Source organism: Telopea speciosissima, chromosome 7, assembly GCF_018873765.1.
Source record: "Telopea speciosissima isolate NSW1024214 ecotype Mountain lineage chromosome 7, Tspe_v1, whole genome shotgun sequence".
NCBI classification, from domain to species: domain Eukaryota; kingdom Viridiplantae; phylum Streptophyta; class Magnoliopsida; order Proteales; family Proteaceae; genus Telopea; species Telopea speciosissima.
In genome coordinates this window covers 3,379,662-3,399,802 of record NC_057922.1, presented here as the reverse complement: position 1 = coordinate 3,399,802, position 20,141 = coordinate 3,379,662, and the positions used below count along the sequence as shown (strand labels likewise).

The 20,141-nt window shown below is 38.4% G+C and overlaps 1 protein-coding gene across 1 annotated transcript in view; it reads right to left on the bottom strand.

Moving 5' to 3' along the window:
- The window catches only part of LOC122667468 (copper-transporting ATPase PAA1, chloroplastic), a 52,377-nt gene that overhangs the window by 7,313 nt on the left and 24,923 nt on the right, over window positions 1-20,141 (bottom strand). The window contains exons 6-13 of the mRNA XM_043863742.1: window positions 16,439-16,672; window positions 15,558-15,656; window positions 15,238-15,387; window positions 12,892-13,038; window positions 4,192-4,242; window positions 3,897-4,069; window positions 2,500-2,632; window positions 551-648 (exon numbers count right to left, since the gene is read on the bottom strand). Coding sequence (XP_043719677.1) covers window positions 551-648; window positions 2,500-2,632; window positions 3,897-4,069; window positions 4,192-4,242; window positions 12,892-13,038; window positions 15,238-15,387; window positions 15,558-15,656; window positions 16,439-16,672 — 1,085 coding nt within the window. The remainder of the gene's footprint in view (window positions 1-550; window positions 649-2,499; window positions 2,633-3,896; window positions 4,070-4,191; window positions 4,243-12,891; window positions 13,039-15,237; window positions 15,388-15,557; window positions 15,657-16,438; window positions 16,673-20,141) is intronic.

Below are 20,141 nucleotides of genomic sequence, written 5' to 3'. Positions count from 1 at the left end.
GGTAAATGCGACCTTAATCAAAGAATCCAAATTGATGTAATCCTCTTGGATTGGAACTCAGCTTTACACCAACTTCTCATTGGACTGAAATAAGCTGCGCTCCAACCGCGCCTCTCCCCCAAAAAAAAAAAAAAAATCCATTCAGATGAATCAAATTATTCCATTGTTTCTTAAATTTAGACATCTTAACTCTAACAATAGAAAGTTATTAATTGAACGACCGTTTCGTTTTATGAGTGGGGGTGCCTGTTTAGAATAAATAATCTAGTTAAGACGTATTCCATTGATAGGTTCTGGACTTAAGTACTGATACAGACTATTTAGATAAGGGTAAAAAAAACAGCTAAATCTTCTCATCTTATACAATTTCCATTCCTTCTATTGGTTAGTAGTTTAATTATTTCATTGAATTCATTCCATTAATCAAATAAATGTTCATTTCAAGATCCTGCTACGGATCACAACACCATTCCTGCAGTTATAGTATGAAAAGAATTATGTAACTACAGTCACAAAAACTCACCTAAAAATGAAGAGATAAGTGACCTACCTTTGAACCCAGTCTAATGTCCCAACAGAAACCTCTTTTTGCTCAATAGTTGCTACTGCACCAGATCCAGGTTCCTCCCTAAATGTTCCATCTGTTACCTGGTACAATAATATGAGTTTAAAAAAAAAACCAAAAATAATTTATCTCTAACACCTCAAGGAAGATTTAGCACAAGAACCAGAAAGAAAACCCACAGAATCATTTGCAGGGAGACCATTATGCTCATATTTATGCACGCATACCATAAAAAAAATATACATATGCAATTAAAAATTCTACACAACCTAACACTATACATAAATCAAAGGTTTAGTGATGCGGAACCCGTGTCACAATACCCTAACTGGGTTTGCTATGGGCCCACCCAACCAATAGAAGACTCAAATCAAGAGCTTAGTGCAAAAAAAGTTAGTATTTTGTAGTTGATAAGAGTAATGGCAGAATTGTAAATAAAAGGAATATTAAAGGATTAATAAGGAATAAATATGAAATTCTATATGGACGGCTTCTTCCAATTCTGATGCTTCCTGGGTATGGTGTAAAATTCTGAAGCTTAAGCCTATTGCTCTTGGGGCCATTACCTGCCATATTGATGATGGGGCCTCCAATTTCCTCTGGCTCGATCATTGGCACCCTATGGGGGTTTTCCTCCACACAGTGGGTGCTAGAGCCATTTACAGTTTGGGCTTTCCAAGCAGTCTATTGTTGCTGATATACAACAACAACAACGATTCAGTCTTGTCCCAACTAAATGGGGTCGGCTATATGGATCCTTGCCCTCCAATCAGCTCTATTCGAGGTCATACTTGATACAAGGCCTAAACTATGCATGTCTTTCCTCACCACTTCTCCAAGGGTCATTTTAGGTCTGCCCCTAGCTCTTTTAGTTCCTTCAATCTGAATTAAATCACTTCTCTGTACTGGAGTCTGGAGCATCCAAAGGCCTCCGTTGAACATGGCCCTGCCACCTCAAACGACTTTCTCGTAGTTTATCATGTATCAGAGCTACTCCCAAATCAGCTCTAATATGATCATTCCTTACTTCATCCTTCCTAGTTTTGCCACACATCCATCTCAACATCCTCATCTCCGCTACACTGAGTTTATCTACATGATGCTTTTAACATGAATGTCATTGCTTTTTATACCATGGATTAAACTCTCATCATAAAATCTAGTTTCAGGTTGGCATGCATTGCTTTCACTCCAGGGAATTACAAAACTTAGACTTAGCTTGCCTCCCAAAAGGTAAGCCTATGCATTTGGCATATAAATTGCAAGTAGAGAACCTAAGAGTTAGAGAAGGAAAGAGAGAGACTGGAAGATTGTTCTTTCCATAAACTTTAAAAAAAATGGTTCTAATAATTTCTACTGCGTTAAAGATTGGACTCTTTACCATGGGGGTACACTCTTTCATGTATATCACAATAGGGGGAATGTCCCTATCATGGGTTAGCTTTATCTTTTCTTCCTAGAATGAGACTAGATATCTATTTCCTATTTAGAGTAGGCATTCTAATTTTCTATCCTATTGCTGTACAAAGCACTACTTACCATATTAGATTTTAACTCATTGATTGTTATATAATAATGGTAGTGGGGACTGCTAGAGCCACGATTCTGCAGCTCTCATCTCCTCCTTGCTCATTCTCTTCCTTCTTCTCTTTGGTTACTGGTTTCTAGTCTTTGTTACTGTCACATACTGAACTTCAGTAAAGCATCCTACTTGAATCTTTTAGAAACTAGGAAGTCTGGTGACAAGAAATGATTAGATGCTGCCAATAGATGAGAAACAATCTCATTAAGTCATATTAGCCAGAGATTTGACGCATCATGAATTGTAACGACTGAATGCATTAATCACAAGGATGAACTGAAAAGTAGTTAAACAACAGGACAAAGGAAAACATGAGAGTAGGAGGCACCAATCCACAGCAGTTGGGTATTACCTTCACATTCTGACAACCAGCACCCTGAGCAGCTTCCACAATAGCTTTTCCAATTGGATGAATTGTATTTGAATCAACTCCAGCAGCTAACCTCAGAACCTCTACTTCTGACCATTTCTGGTTTGACTTCTGCCTGGACCAGAAGAATATGATTCATTCTTATGCTAACAGCAAATAATAAACATAAATTAATATTATAAATTAACATTATGATCCACAACATAATTCAAAGGAGTTGAGAAATATTGCCAACATCTGTAATTTTTTGACACACATGATATCGAGATGTCGATACAGGATCCTTTAATTACACCAGAAAAAGACAAAACTACACAACACTAACTCAAAGGAGTCCAGAAATAATTTTGACATCTACAATTTGTTAAAAAAGAATAGATATTGGGACACTGATATAGAATCCTATTGTTCTACCACAAAACTATCTTTCAGATGAGAAAATAAATAAACCACAAGCTTCATACATACTGCATAACAATGGTGGCAAAACTATTCTTTTTCTTGAGCTTATCAAATGGAAAAAGCTAGCAATATGACCGATATTTCTACTTGGAATGAATACCAGTCAAAGTTCTGCTGAAAAGTACCACATTTGGGGGGGCATAGAAAAAAAAAGAAAGCCATTTTATTTCATTATTGAGAATTCCATACATTTCTTTGTTATCATATATTATTCTTACTTCAACGACAATAAAGATGTATAGTAATTGTAATACGTCGATTCTTATACAAGCAGCTTAAACTTTTTAAGCAAGATTTTAACATAATAAACTTGCTTGGAACATTACTTCCATGAATACAACTACACTATATACCAAGAAGTAACAATTCCATTATCATGTGTCTATAAAACTAGACGATTTATTTATAGCGTTCTAATTTTCCTACATACCAGTTGATAGGCAGCCTTAAAACTTAAAAGCATCTGATTTTTCACCTAGGAACAAAAATCTAAGTTATCTCGGCAAAGTCTTCCACAACTGCTTCAGAAAATTAAGGGAAATTAGTAAAGCTTCGAAATTTTCAGGTGTTCTCTTCTCCTTATTTTTTCTGTAAAGCACATTTCACAATATGGAGATCGAGTCAGCAAAAGATGAGAATTAAATAGTTTAAAAGTTGGTTAGACAAGAAACAACAAAAAAGGAGGGCATGGGGGACCAACCATCAAGATATTCATGACAATCTTTTTTAAATATCACAATTCTCATTAGAGGTGTTAAGCTTCTCTCTTGTATGCACCCGAAGAAACAAAGCGTAGATTTTATTTAGTTGACAATAAATCCTACTTCACAAATGGAATATAAGTGTTGATAGGTATAGAGCAGTGCAGCATCCTGAAAATGCAATTAAAACATTGAACATTTCTATCTCCAACCAACCTTGAATTTTTGTCTCCATCACATTCAAGAGTCATCACTTTAGTCACAACAGGTCTTCCTATCGTCAAGGTCCCTGTCTTGTCAAACACAATTGAGTTCACCAACGCAAACTTTTCCAAGACATTCCCACCACGTAAAAGCAATCCTCTTGTTGCCCCTAGTGAAGTTCCAACCTAGAATTTAGAAAAGCATCAACTCAAATGAATTAAAAAGTGATACTAAATACAAGTATGAAGACTAGAAAACTTCATTGCCATCTCAAATAACAAAGGAACTATTCTTGTGAAATGGTTACCAACACAGCAGTCGGTGTTGCAAGGCCTAGTGCACACGGACAAGCGACAACCTGAACTTGAGAAATAAAAACCAGTCTTAAAAGAATGTAATATACAATAAAACCGATAAAAATTATCAAACTTACGAACAAGTCTAAAGAATAAAAATAACAAATTTTGGACATTCAAAGGCCTGCCAGTCCCTAACTCACTACAAGTTTTGACATACCTAAAGCAATATCACTGATTTACTGATGTATATGTCATTATATTATCTGACCATGTGTGCTCACACACATTGAATCAAGTATCGGTACGATATGGGCTGGTTACAGTTGATACGTATCAAGATTGGCCATGTTGATATGATACAGAACCGATACATGAAACATTTATGTACAGAGCTGATACACCAACATGGAGTGTTGTGATCCCTTCGAGAAACCTTCCAGATGGAACTGTCCACAAGTGGGTGCCTCCTCCTGTTGATAAGGATAAATTGAATTTTGATGGCTCTTCTTTGGGGAGTAGGTGATGTGATCAGAGATAGTCCACGGATAGTCTCTTGTCTATTATGGTCATATACGTGACAAGTGAGAACAATTCTGTTAGGACAGACTCCTACCCCTTTGTATGGGTGTGCAACTCTCCATGAGTAAAAATCTCATCACCACAATAGAGGGTGAATCGGCTGTTGTGATAGGTTGGTTTAGGAACAATGGGGAGTGCCTACAGAAATTCTCACAGCTTCTCAAATATATTCATCAGTTGGCTACTTCAGTGAGTATCTAATTCCAATGGAGAGCAACATCAGTGGATACTTCAACCAATGAGCTCGCCAGGCAAGGTGTTTTGAGGCCTAGAATTGTGGTTGGGGATTCCTTCGGTCTTCAGCTCTGGGGAACTACACTAGTCTTATTCTTTTATAATTAAATATGCAGATTTCCTGCATTCCTTGGGCGGGTTGTTAGAGAACATTGCTGCTACCAGTTAGGCATATTACAAAACCCAAACAACATCAAGAGCATAAAATATGATAAATTTAAGAATCTATATGTCATAGGACAAAACATGAAGAAAAAGATGCCAAAACACTGTTCACGTGAACAGTGTCACAGCTCCCTTAATTTGGCTTGGTGAAAAGAGTACTAGAAGATCGTGGGGCGGAATAGTCATTATTTCATTATCATCTTTCAAGTACAACTGCTAGCCGATATTTACTTATGGAGTGGGGTCCACATGACTTCAGTCACTTGACAAATAATCTTGGTGGGGTCCACAAGGGAACAAGAGCAGGCTGGAGGACTTGAAGACTATCTTATTTAGTTTCCATTCTTATGCAATATTTAGTTTCTAAATATTAGTTTCTATTTCTTTTGTTACTTGAGGTGCAAGTGTGGCCCTCTATATATTGTAAACGCTTTTAGAAGCCTCCCACGATTTACATATTTGAATGAGAATTTGCTTTTGCTGCAATTATAAATGTTTCTCAAGTTATGTGTGACTTGAAGGGATGAAGGAGCTTGGCTGGGAGAGCCAAATCCATCTATCCCAACCCCTCTACTGTCACCTTCTCCTTTCTTTTCTTCTCCATCGAGCCTGTGAGCTGCTGTGGTCATTCCACTGTCAAGGATACCACTTGGTTGCTGCTGCTGCTGCTCCTGGAGATCATCTATCGAAGGTTGAAGGCATTTCTCCAACACTGTTATTGCTGTTGCTGGTTGTTCCATCGATTGGAACCATTGCCGCACCTCTGCAACCCCTTTGACTGCAAGTTTCTAATTTCATAACTCCCCATTCCACACCATCCCCCACTCATTCCCTCCACTCGATCCTCACTTCCACCCCATTCCACAGGCTGAAACCTTCTGTTTTCATTCCACCCCCATAACTTCACTTCTACCCATCAGAACTTCACCAAACTTGCAGCAGAGCCCTCTCTCCATAGATCCTACAACCGATCCAAGTTAGAGTCCAAACTGGTTGCTGGTTTGGCCTGCAGAGAACTAGTTTCTATTTTGGGTGTTGCTGCCATATCTCCCAATTCAACCATTAGAATCAAGTGAGATTTTCTGTAATATTTCTCTGCCAGACAAGCAGCATTCGATCCAAGTTTGGTTACTTTCTCATGGCTGGTTTGATCTCTACTCACTAAGTTACTAAATCTGAGTTTAGCTTCTATTTTAGTGACCTGCTGGTATCTCCCTCTTCAGCCATCAATCGAAGCTCAGATTTCTAGGACTTCATCACCCTTATTAGACCTTTACTTGTTAGGAGTATCAGTTCCATATGAGTTGGGGAATTACTGGTTCTGGAGTTGGCAATTTTCTGATGCAAAGCCTCTGTTTCAGACCTGTGGTCGCAGTGTTTTGGCTGCTATTTGGTTATTTTATGTTGTGAGTAATTGGGACTAGGTTAACCCTAATCTAGTCTTACATTACTATACATGCATGCATGCATGCACACATGCACAATCGGGTAAAAACAATTGCAAGTCAAATCTAATACCCAAAACTGTGATTGCGTTAATATGATGATAAAACAGCTCTTAGCCTCTTACCCAACATGCAGATTTCAAAACTGTTGGAATATGTACACCAGAATACCCCCATCCATGGGGGTATTCTGGTCTTTTGGGTGTTTTATTTATTTTTTATTTATGTATTTATGAGCAAGGGTAGAAATGTAATTAGGGTTGTGACACTATTCATGTGAACAGTATATGGACAGTGTCATGAATAGTGTTTTCTCTTGTAATCTCTTTTATTATTATAAATAGAGAGCTTGACTGATCTCATTGATCATTCAAGCAGATCAGGCAAGCCATTCTCCCATTCTCAGTTCTGCTAACATGGCATCAGAGCCAATTCTCTGATCTAGGTTATAAAAAAACCTTCTTTTCTTCCATCACCTTCTCCCACCTTTCTCTCTCTCTCTCTCTCTCTCTCGGCTTCTCCTTCTTCTGTTTGTTCTTCTTCTCATCCTTGTAAGGGGGCAGCACTAATGAGGAAAAACCTAATCCAATGATTTAGTTGCTGCCCTCCTCCCAATCTGTTTTTTTTTTTTTTTCATAACCTAAATTCTAATTGATACTATTGGAACCATACCTGCGATATTGGAGCTTTCCAGAATTTTGAAAATCAGATTCCTCACATGAAGGCTGATCCTCCATTGTTGGAGCTCCCTCTACTTTCTTTTCTAGCACCTATCTACCTCTTCTATCTACTACACTCTCTTTTCTTTTCCAGCTTGGTTCACCCAATCGATCTCATCTTTTTAGGGTTTTTCAAAACCCTGACTCCAATCGATTTTAGGATTCCTTCTTCCAGTTGATGCTGATTTTTTGTGGGTTGTTTTCCTCCAATACAAGGACCACTTGACCTCAATATTGCACCTTTTCAAGTTTTTTTGAAGACCCCTACCCCAACCAATCTCTACTTTTCAGGGTTTTCCAAAACCCTGACACAAATCGATTTTTTGGGATAGGGATGAGCTGCTATAGTGCTTTGGAGGTGGTTCTAACATTAAAAGAGACACTCTACTTCATCAATTCATGGCTTGAAGAAGGTCTATTTATTGCGATAGCTGCTGCCCTACTTTTCTACAAATTTTTTGGTGTCTCTCCCTCTTGAAGACCAAGTCTCATTCTAACTGGAGATTGGTTGTTTGCATTGGAGGTCCCATTCAAGCAGTACTAATCAGCATCTATTGCAAGTCTACATCAGCAATTGAAGCCCCCTTTCCCTATATCAATCTCACTTTCAGGGTTATCCAAAACCCTCCTTAGGGTTAGGGCTGTCTTATCAAGCTGATTTTTTGAGGGGAGTCTTATACATACCGGAGGAGTGTTCGACCCAAATTTCAGCATTATCCTTGGAGTATTTTTTGAACAAATTCAGGTTTCTTTCTTATGATCGATTCCTCCAACTATCAATCTATATTTATTTGGTTCCTCTGTGACTGGCTGCATCAATTCCTATTGGATCTGCTGAGTTATTGTCTTCTACTTGCTGGTTCTATTGAGCTTTACTACATCCCTTACTGGTTCTGTTGATTGGCTTCTGTAAGCATGACTGGTTAACTTGTTACTACTGCCTTTATGAGGACTAATGCTGCCCTGGTTTTGAGACTGAGTATCCTACTATTGGAGATCGAAGTTCTTTTACATTGTTGAAGAGTTGAATCTACTACCTTGGAGATCAGTTTATTTGGGATAACAACAGTGTGTTCATGGTTATTGGTTGCGACTACGAATCTATTCAGTTGTGTGAAGCTTTTCTATTGGTTCATATCCAGCTTACTTTGAGAACTTGATCCGAGCATTGTTCTCTAATTCAGATCTGGTCCAAGTTTTTCTAGAAGCTTATTACATCAATTCTGCCCAGATATCTTCATTAGTTCTATTCAGCATATGGGAGTTTATAGATTGGAGTTTTGCACATTGGTTCTTCCTTGTTTGAAGATTGCTCAAGCCTTGAAGATTGGAGCCTTTCCTTGCTTCATATAAGATCTGTTTTCTTATTAGATTTGCAAATTGGAGTTTGGTGTTTCTCCCATGCAGGAGTTTCCATCCAAGAAGTTTGTTTGATCGATTGAAGAAGGTCGTAAATTGCTATGTTGCATTGTTTTTTCTCCATGATTCTTTATCCCATTGCCTTTTTCACTTACCCATCTCCTATATCATACCTTTGGCATTTACCCATAACCACTTTGAAAGTTTATGGTATACTCTAATTTGCCATTCCTTTTTTTTTTAATTACCTGTAGCACCTTTGGAAAAATTCTGGAAGATCATACTTTTGCCCTAATTCTTACATCATCTTCGTTATTTGTTCACGTGTAATACTACACGTAAAGGGGGGGGGGTTATGTAAAATACACCTGTAGACATTGCAGAATGCAGAACTTGCAGGAACATTGGTGCAAAACATAGAAGATCAGTGTTTCTCCACCATTGCCATTAGGTATTCTTTGTTATTGGGTTGAGTTTGCCGTAAGGGGGAGATTGAAGTATTGAAAGTATTGAAGATATTTGGTTGTTGCCTGCCTATTTGAGGATTACAGTGCCTATTTGAGGATTTATAGTTGGGTTGATTCAGTTGTTTCCGCTGCTTGCTGCCCTAGTTTTTCACTTCAAGATTTTACATCACTATGACACTCTGAGATTCATCACTGGACAGCTATTGAAGATTGGTGAAAACTTTGTTGATCAAGTTTGCCCAGGTTTTGAAGATCAATTATTTCAAGTTCTTGAAGGTTTATTTGGGAGCTTCATTCATCCGTCTGTGTGTCAAGCTGGAATGGAATTTGCTACAACTCCGTTACTCCCTATTTTGTTCAAGTTGGGCATTAGTGCCGTATATGCGCCAACTTAAGGGGGCGTGTTAGAATGTTGGAGTGTTAGCATTATTTTTTCTTATTAGTTCAAGCTGGAGCTTCTTTACTTATTTGTATACTCCAGCTTGAGGGGGAGTGTTGGAATATGTACACCAGAATACCATGGGGGTATTCTGGTCTTTTGGGTGTTTTATTTATTTTTTATTTATGTATTTATGAGCAAGGGTAGAAATGTAATTAGGGTCGTGACACTGTTCATGTGAACAGTGTCGTGAATAGTGTTTCCCCTTGTAATCTCTGTTATTATTATAAATAGTGAGCTTGACTGATCTCATTGATCATTCAAGCCATTCTCCCATTCTCAGTTCTGCTAACAAAAACGAATATACTCATCCTGGAAACAAGGAAGCATTTGATGCACTGCTTTACTGAAAGGAAGATGAAAATTGATACTGAGAAGTACAAAAGTACCCTGCGCACATGGAAAAGAAGATGTTGCATAGGTGTATGCATAGTATCCATTATCAATATTCCCCTGGTCAGATTTTGAGAGAATACATTAGATTTGGAGGATAAACAATTTCCATGATAAAATCAGTCATATGATAGTCAAGTGTTTGAATTTGATGAGGTGGAATAAAGAGAAAAAAAGGGGATTGATGGTTGTTATGAGAGATAAAATAGGGAAGAAAGAATCCTAAATTTTAGGACATGGAAATTAGCTTTCGATGGAAGGAAGATGGAGGGGGAGAAGACAAGCTGTGCTAATTATAGGAGGGAGAAGATGAAAGAGAAAGTAGGGACTGAAATTAGAAATTGATTAAGAAAGAAGGGAGAAAGAGAAGACAGATTGCAGGAGAGAAAATAGGGAGAACTAAGTTGCGATAGGATCATAGGAGAGAGAGAGAGAAAAATAGGCGCATGGTACAAGATCTCGCTTTTTATCTCAGTTTCGTGGCCTACTGAAACGAGATGCATGACAATATATAATATATATCTCAACCGAAATCTCGCTATCTCGGTGAGATTTCGGTGCTTGTTTCGATTTTGGTTCATCTCGGTCGAACCAGGCCCAGTACTATTGTTATAAATACACAATTTCGACCCAGAACTCGACAAAATTCACCTAACTCAACATATCTCGCCTCTCTGGTTTGAAAAATTCCTCCAAACTTGTGCTTTTCACTATTTTTGTTAGGAAATGTCACAAACTGCTGGAGATTGAAGATTGAAGATTAAAGATTGTTGATTGAAGCTTCAAGTACAAAGGAGGAGTTACATTTCTTCTCAAAAACAGTGTTAGGTAAAAAACTCTTCTCAAAAACTACTTTTTGCTTAGATCCACCATGAATACTTGTTTGTAGTCCATGGTTTTTATATGCGAGAGGTATCACTACCCGGAGCCTGAGCCTGAGCCTATGCCTGAGCTAATGCGCTTCACAGGAGAGATTCAATACACTCATGCCACACAGGATGAGGACAATGGTGGACTTCGATTTTCACCATCAGTTGGGGAGCAGCAAGATAGCATGGATGACATGATCAAGAGCTTGGCTGATACTATTGGAGGCATAAGTATGGAGAGTGGAATTCATGGGGAGCAGTGGCGTGCACCATCATCCATATATGGCACAGAGAGCATCGGTTCCGAGTATGGGCACTATACTGGGTATGGTCAGTTTGGGCAGGCCAGCTCTTCATCATCATTACCCTCTACCTATGAGTATGAGGGTCAGTCACACACTGGGTCAGGTTTTGTGGAAAACATCTTTGGGTTCCTGGCCCCTCAGCTAGACATGTCGGTGCTAGTTCCTGTTCCACGGGCACCATCTAGTAGAGGTATCTCTCAATTGAGTTCCGTACGTTTAAGAGATATATACCCTAGGTTAGGGTACCTCCAGTATGCTGATGATTCCATTTATAGGGCTGTTGTGGATGACTACGAGCGTTACTTCCAGCATAATATGTCATGACCAGCGTTTGTGATTCAATCAGAGTAGAGCTTGATTCGACAACAACAACAACAATATGGTCGTTTTGATGATCCAGCCCGAAACTCGTTTCAGTACTAGCTACTAGGATCCTAGGGCTTGTTATACTTGTATTTGTTTAATCTATGTCTCTTTCTAAGTTTCTAACAATTTTTAACAAACCATGTATGATTATGAATATGATGCCTAATGCATTAAATGGTTTATGGTTTCCGGTTTTTAATTGCTAATGCTTAATTAAGTTGTTTTACACTTCTACTTTAATTATGTGTTCCAAATATTGTGTGGAATACCCTATGGTAGAGCTCACCTACGCCATAGACTACCGACCTAGGGTCCAAAGTCAAAGTACCATTTTGGGTTTGAATTTGTAAAAGCTAATGTTTCCATTGTGTTTAAAGGCCTAAAATAGGGTGGATTTCAAGTTTCAGGACCTACCTTGGCCATATGGCCACCGAAACCCACCACCGAGTCTTAACTGGAAAAAATACACCAAGTCGCCAAGATCTCGGCAGAACTCGGTTTCGTGGCTGGTCAAAACCATGGGCGAAATCAAGTCCTAAAACCTTGAATAGGAGGAGAGAATTTTCCCTCACCAAATTGAGAGAAGGTAGAGAAAATCCAGCTAGCCTATTGGCAAAGCAAATAAATCGATCCATTAGCCATAATCGATGGAGGTGGTTACAATGCTTATTTATTGAAAATAAATAATAATAAAAAAAACCTCCTAGCTCAACTTAACTACTAATCAAACATTTGGACTTCTCTAACTAGGACTCTTGAACAACTAAGGACTTTAGGGTTTTAGATTTCCTAAAATAATTCATTGACTAAAAACTATTCTCCTAACCACCTAGCAACACCAACATGGGACCGACCAAAATAAAATATTAATCTTGTGTACCCTTTAAAACCCTCACTTTTGGGCTTTATATTTCAGCTCTGTTAAGTGTATAGCGTGAGGGGGAATTCCCCTCCTTAATATATCGTTACTAGTCTTATTAGCTAGTAGTGTTTGGTTAGAGCCATGTTCATGTTATGTCTTTCTTTGTCTTTGGTTCTTTATTAATTAACTCCTTATTGGACTCTACCATTAATGACAATATAAATCTTTAGCCTAGGCCATGATAGGATTCATTCATTGGCTCTAAGGGTTCTCTTCTCTCCATCAATATTGTATTCTCTTGCTCTCTCTCAGTTCTCTTCTTCACAGATTCTGGATGTTGAGATCGGGTTTTGACACAGGCTCATTATAATAATAAAAACCAAAAATTAAGGCCCAACGCAAACCAGTATTAATGCCGGCCCAATTTTAAATGGGGCTTACATTACCCTAAAAAATGAAAATTTGAAGATAAATTGAGTACAAGAGTTAGATCCAGAGCAGCATACCAGAACACTACAGGAGAGCTGCAATGCCAGTGAAAGTGGATTTCCATGATGAATGTTGGCAGGTAGGATGTGCATTCCAAACACATTCCAAAACACAAAAGTTGCAGCTGATAGTGCCATGACTCCATATGTGAACTTCCCAGCAACCTGGTATAATAAAAAACACATCCCATAGCATCAAAAGTAACTTACCGGCATGGTAGAAAGATATAAAGCTGGATATAATGACAGCCACTTGACATGGTTGAAACTTGAAATACTACTACAGAGATGTATAACATGTTAAGTGAAGGTACAGTATTCAATTAGTGTATCAATATATTACTTTCAGTATTGCAAGCCATTTGGAGAAAAGCAGTTAGCAAGAATGAAAAAAAAAATCTTTGCTATCACAAAATTTCTCTTTTCTAGGTCTTAAGTCATTTGGAGAAAAAAATTCATAGAATGGATATAAAATTCGTTTCCAAAACTTACAAGTTCCATAAAAGACATTTGAGAAACTTTGCTCATACGAAGGGCATGCCAAATACTTGAAGGCAGAAGAAAGTGCTTATTAGTACAATAGAGGTGTCTAGACAAGCATGAATGTACTCCAAAGCTTAGTCGTAAATTTCATTTTGGTCTGGTGACAGAAATGAATTTTCCAGATATTGCAGTCATTTCATTTAAATATACAGTTCTAACCTTTTGGTGACTATATTTACAAATAGCAATACATATGAACATATATATATATATATATATATATATATATATATATATATATATATATATATATATATATATATATAATGATCTCCAACAAAGGTGTAAGATAAAGATTTGTAAAATAAAAGTGACAAAAACCTATTCTCACATTCAACATTTTTTCAGTCATCCCAATATCTTACATATTGTTCCTCAAGTGATGGATTACACAGTTAATTTAGTTCAGAAACAAACTCACAAATACTGAACACGTCACAAATTTAAATCATAAGTTCCACACCTATATAATCTCTCGGTCTTGTGGCCAAAAAAAGAAAACCTAAACCATGTGAAATTATTAACTATGCTCTGAAGTCCTAATTCCAACCACTCAATATACTCTATTGCTTAAATGATCAGTCATATTCAAACACCAATGCACAGAAGTGCCAGTTTGAAAATCAAAATTATGCATGCAACAACCATGAAACCTGTACATGTATATATAGAAATTGCAATGCTCAAAAAAAAAAAAAAAAAAAAAAAGAACAACTCTCTCTCCCTCTCTATCTGATTTGAGAAATATAAGGGTCGTTATTTAACACAGCTAAGAGAACAGAATGCTAAGGTAAAATGTGGAAGATTTTGAGGTAGAGAAAAATTTGAAAACAAATACATGTACAATAGTTGTGGATAAGATGGTGAAAGTAGATATCCATTAGAAGGGCATACCCAGTGCATGAGGCTCCCGCCACTGCAGGGTCCGGGAAGGTCAAAATGTACGCAACCCTACCCCTGCTTTCGTAGAGAGGCTGTTTCCAGACTCGAACCCGAGCAACCTATACCGTTGCACCAAGGCCCGCCCTCGAAAGTAGATATCCATTACATGTACAAAATCATATAGGACTAGATCGCACAAAAGCGGGCATAGGCACAAGCATGAAGCACCCCTGAACACACACGCCAGCTCACAGAGAGAGAGAGAGAGAGAGAGAGAGAAGCAGTTATTCACTTACTCCTAAATAATAATGATTGAGAAAATAATAAATAACAAGGGTGAGATCAACAAGAACATGGATCAAGGGAGTACAAAAGATTGCAACACACAGGATTTAACAGAACATAGCATGGCCAGATTCTCGCATTAACTTTCAGGCCTTGAGAGGATATATTCCTGGCACTGCTTTGTGAAAGTTAATACAGTGCTTGTTTTTAGCATTCTCTCTGAGAGAGTCAACAACCTCTCTCCCCTCCTGAAATTGAGTTCTATTTTGCCACAATGACCTTTTTACTCTCAGACCTGATGGTTAAGTAGCCCACATTCTGGTTTAAGTTTCCAATGGGATCTTGTTACAAACCCAATTCTCTAGGTTTGGAACTGCAGATCAAGTAAAAACCACTTGGTTGGTGGGAAACTGGAAGATTCTGAGTGTTTGACCATAAAAAAGATTGATAAAAAATACAAGAACATTTAAGGATTTATATAGGACTGGAAATTCTGCAGGAGTAAGTTGACCATGTGTAAATCAAAATCAAAACATTCTAAATATCAAAACCTGGAATTTCCTGAACCTAATTCATCAACCTTCCAGTAAAACCACTACCCAAAATAAGTTCCTATTCTGCCTTTTCATTGAAATGAGATGGAGAAAGGAGGACCTTGTCAGCCAATTGCTGTACAGGAGCTTCCCTATTCTGTGCTTCTTCTACCAAACGAACAATGTCTCCCATCACAGTCTCACCACCCGGCTTTCTCACTTGAACAGTAAGCATACCGTTCAAGTTCATGCTTCCTGCCGCAACTTCAGACTAGGACATAAATAAAATTCACATTAGCTTTGATAATATGTTGAGATAACATATTATATAAATAATTGCTAAAATCACAACTGTGAAGACAAGCCCTCTAAAATATTCCTTCTGAACTGGATACCGGTGTCTCAAAAATATTTACATATAAATTGATATGGAGGTAATACCCCAGCGAGTTTTGTTACTGGAAGTGGCTCCCCTGTGAAACTTGATTCATCAACTGTGCTTCTACCAGCTCTAACAATTCCATCTGCTGGAATTCGGTCCTGAACATTGAAAGAATTCACATCCAAGGATTTACATAAGATAAATCAGCAAAAACTACAATAAAACTTTTTCACTAACAGGAAACAAATGGTGCACCATGGCCTGCAATTCTCAATGTTCAACTGATAAAGCAAAAAACGATCAACTTCTGTGCAAAAATTGTAAATGGATAACGCACCAGAACATAAAAGTGAAACATGCAAATGTACAGAGGTTCAATAAAACTAGCATAGCTAGGAGAATGAACAGGAGTATTCAACCTAAGAACGCAAAACATTTCCTGCGTGCCCGCACTAGGAAAATATTCTTGCATGTCTACCACTTTTCAGCCACGTGGAAAGATAATTTGCAGGTTGACCTTTGATTAGATTTGGATTGCCCACTTGTCAAACTTGGTGGTCTTTTTTTTTTTCCCGTTCTGTGGTCTATCTCAATGATATGTCCCACCATGTATGGCCTTTCCCCCTTGACTTTCAAGTTTCAACTGTTCTTGTTGATTTCATGTTGAGTTCAATTTCTAGACTTTTCAAACTGTTATTAAACCTCTGTAATGACACATGGGAATGTACTCTCTGAAATTTTAACCATGGTCAGATGATTATGTGGGCAACACATACACAAAATTTGGCCCCAATTAAACTGCACATGGAAGTTATTAAGGACGTGCATTCGGGTTCCTGTTAAGGGCATGTGGAAATCCATCCCCTTCGATTGTTTCATTCAAGAAGAATGAGAAAGTACAAATGGTAACCAAAGGAAACAGAAGGACCAGTTTACTCACTCCAGGCAGTACAACAATCCGGTCACCAACACAGAGGCTGTTGCAAGGTACTTCAACTAGCGAATGCAACTTTTCTTCATCATCATCAACTATAAGACGGGCTTTTGATGGTAGGATACTCAGAAGTCCAGTCATATCACTGGTCGCTTTCAGTTTTGCCCTCTGTTCAAGATTCCTTCCTAACAAGACAAATGCTATTAACATAATTGGTTCCTCAAAGAATGCCTTCCAGCCCTGCATGAGAAAACAAATCCATTGAACACTACAGCATTCTGTGTCATTCTCAATCCAATTTCTAAGTTTCAGGACTGCCCACCAACTTGAGATGAAAGTTAAGACTTAAGAAAATGACTTTAACAAAGCATAAGAAAGATTCATAGAAGTACACTATAGAAAACAACATCAACTTTAACATGATCAATATAGGAAAAAAAACATGTATTTATCATATTCAGTTATTCACTACCACTAAAATGCTAAAATCACAAATTTGTCATGACACACTGAATTATTTGAAAAAATAACTTCAAATAATTTATATTTCCCTGTCCCTTATTTAATGTGATTCACGATGCCCAAGGAAGCATTTGTTTTGGAGCTGTAAGCTGCGTTGGTCAAGTTTTTCGTGAGTCATGACCTGAGCAAAACCTTAAATTTAAGCTAGAATTTTGCAGCTAGTTCTCATAACCAACAAAAGGCTGGGATTTTTCCTAAAATGAGAAACAACACAGTAATGACTCAGATCCAAGGTGTTTGCTTGCGCCCCTGCCCCCCCAGGAGAACTTACCTCTTAGGTTTTCACAGATCTTCTCAGTTCTTCCTCCAGAGAGCCAGTTGAACAGTGACTTTAGGCATTAATCCTTTTCATCCTGATAATAACCCCCCCCCCCCAAAGGTGGGTCTCCAGGTATATTTCAGACACATTCCATAGGAAGACCAGTTGTTAGGTCAACCTGTGACATTGATATACTTATCTGGGTTCTCAACCCACTGGTGAAAAGGTTAGAAAATATATAGAAGTGAGCAACTGTGATGTGGCTTCAGGTTCTGAGCTGGCTGGAACAAGTAATCCACGTCCTATTCTTCTTTTGATCAGCTGGGAAAGATTTTATTCAAAAAGGAGAGAAAAAAAAAAATGAACAGAGGGCATAACCCCATCAACCCCCAAACAAGTCCATGTCATAAAAATAACCAACCCACTTGCACTTCTACACTCCCGCTCCACTAACACAATGCCAAAGAGACTGATTCCACTTCAACATCACATGCATCAAGGAGCAAGAGAGGCAATAGAAGCAAAGGTAACCAAAATGACAAGACTATTAAGATAACACCACCAGTCTTAACCAGCAACCATCTACACCCAATGAGGCCAGCTTTAGACTTTCTTGAAGCTCCCAGGATCATATCTCAAACTAGATGTCTAGATCTATGATTATAATTGCCATTTCTACATTTGCTAGTACCGTTGTGGCTCATTTCTCTACTGAAAGGCCCATTCAACGATTTGAAAATTGGGTACAGGTATTTCTATCGGCAATAGCCACAATACTGACCTGGAATGGTTTGGATAGGGCGAACTATGCAACAAAAGCGGATATTGCCAGTGGATCAACTGATTCACTGCATTTTACAGACCAATAAAGATTGAAAATCCTTCAAATCATGGGCCTATCTGCCATTGCCACTCTCTGCTCACACAGGTACACATGCATTAGCTTCTAGTGCCTTTACAGTTTCTCTTCTACTTAAATCATTTATTTGTCTGGAGAAGGAAGACAAAGCGAATACATTATCTGTGTCACTGTGTCTCACAATTATGACAGTTCCCCAGGGCCTCTTTCCTCCTTCCTTTTCAGTTCACTCGTAGGGGTCCGGACCCCCACAAAGAGGGAGGGAGTCGACTGGACATCTCAGCCATTGGGGACGGAACAAGCAGTAACTATTAACCTGGGACTGGTGCAATTTCTATCCAGTTAATGTGCCAGCTCCAGCAATTCGCTTTCCATCTTGTCAGATACATGACAATTGTACAGCTAAACTTTATGTTTTTGGATATACACATTTTTGGGAATGCTTATCCTTTTTTTCAGCTTCACAATTTCATACTGAATGAATAAAAAGTTTATATATATATATATATATATAGGGTAAATGATTCTTACATGGCCCATTAATAAAGGCTTCTATTAATGGCCATAATATTATATGGCACATCTCAGCTCTGTTGGCATTCAAAGTTTGTGGACATGTCCACATCATCACCTTTCAGTTCGGAAAGTTTTGGTCCAATCTGATTCTCCCACAAGGAGATATGGAGGTCTGAACATCTGTTGACAATTCCACTCTGATAGCTTTAGAGCAACTTCGGTTTGACCATTGGAAATACAATGGTAAAAGTCCTGGCATGGAAGGTCATATGGTAGAGATAGGACCTGAAACTCAACACATGGCTAATCCAAGGGAGGTCCTGCTGATCCAACAGTCAGTGTGACCAAACAAGGCCTCGCACATGGCTCAAAAAGTCAGACCAGACCATGCCCATTAATATATATATATATATATTTCTTTGGGTGAATTTTCACTAGTATGATTACAATTTACAACATACAATACTGAATGATAAAAGGTGAGATAAAAGGTTTTCGCTGCCAAACACCAAACCAAAAATGAGATTATGACATTTCATATCCACAACCTTAACGTTGGGTTACATCAGGGATGTGTATGAGGACATGGTGACTAGTGTGAGATCTGTGGGAGGTCAGGGCAAGGAATTCTCAATTACGATTGGGTTACGTCAGGGATCAGCCTTAAACCCTTATCTATTTACGCTTATCATGGACGACCTAACCAAGAGCATCCAAGAGGAGGTCCCACGGTGTATGCTCTTTGCCGATGATATTGTTTTGGTGGATGATACAAAAGTAGGGATTAACTCCAAGTTAGAGCTTTGGAGATCAACCTTAGAAACAAGAGGCTTCAAGATTAGTAGAACGAAGAGAGAGTATATGATGTGTAATTTTAGTCATACTATAATGGATTCTGACATGGTGCAAACTAAGGATAGAGAGATACCGCAAAGTGACTATTTTAGATACCTAGGGTCAATCATAAATAAAGAAGGTGACATAGACGATGATGTTTCATAGAGAATTAAAGTGGGATGGATGAAGTGGAGAGTTGCATCCGGTGTGTTGTGTGACAGACGTATTCCTTTAAGCTTAAAGGAAAGTTCTATAGGACTGTTGTACGATCGACTATGATGTGTGAGGTAGAATGTTGGGCAATTAAGAAGTGTCATATTAAGAAGCTATGTGTAGCTGAGATGATGATATTAAGATGGATGAGCAAAAAAATTAGGAAGGATAAAGTAAGGAATGAACGTATTAGAGCTGACTTGGGAGTTGCCCTGATCAATGACAAGCTCTGAGAGAGTCGTTTGAGGTGGTATGGTCCTGTTCAACAGAGGCCTAGGGATGCCCCAGCAAGGAGGAGTGATATGATCCTGATTCAAGGAGCTAAAAGCGATAGGGGCAGGCCTAAAATGACCATAGGAGAAGTTGAGAGGAAGGACATGCATAGCCTATGTCTTGTCCCAAGTATGATCTCGGATAAAGCCTATTGGAGGGCAAGGATCCATGTACCAGACCCCATTTAGCTGAGATTCTCCCGTCTTACTTTCATCTTCATCTTTCATTTG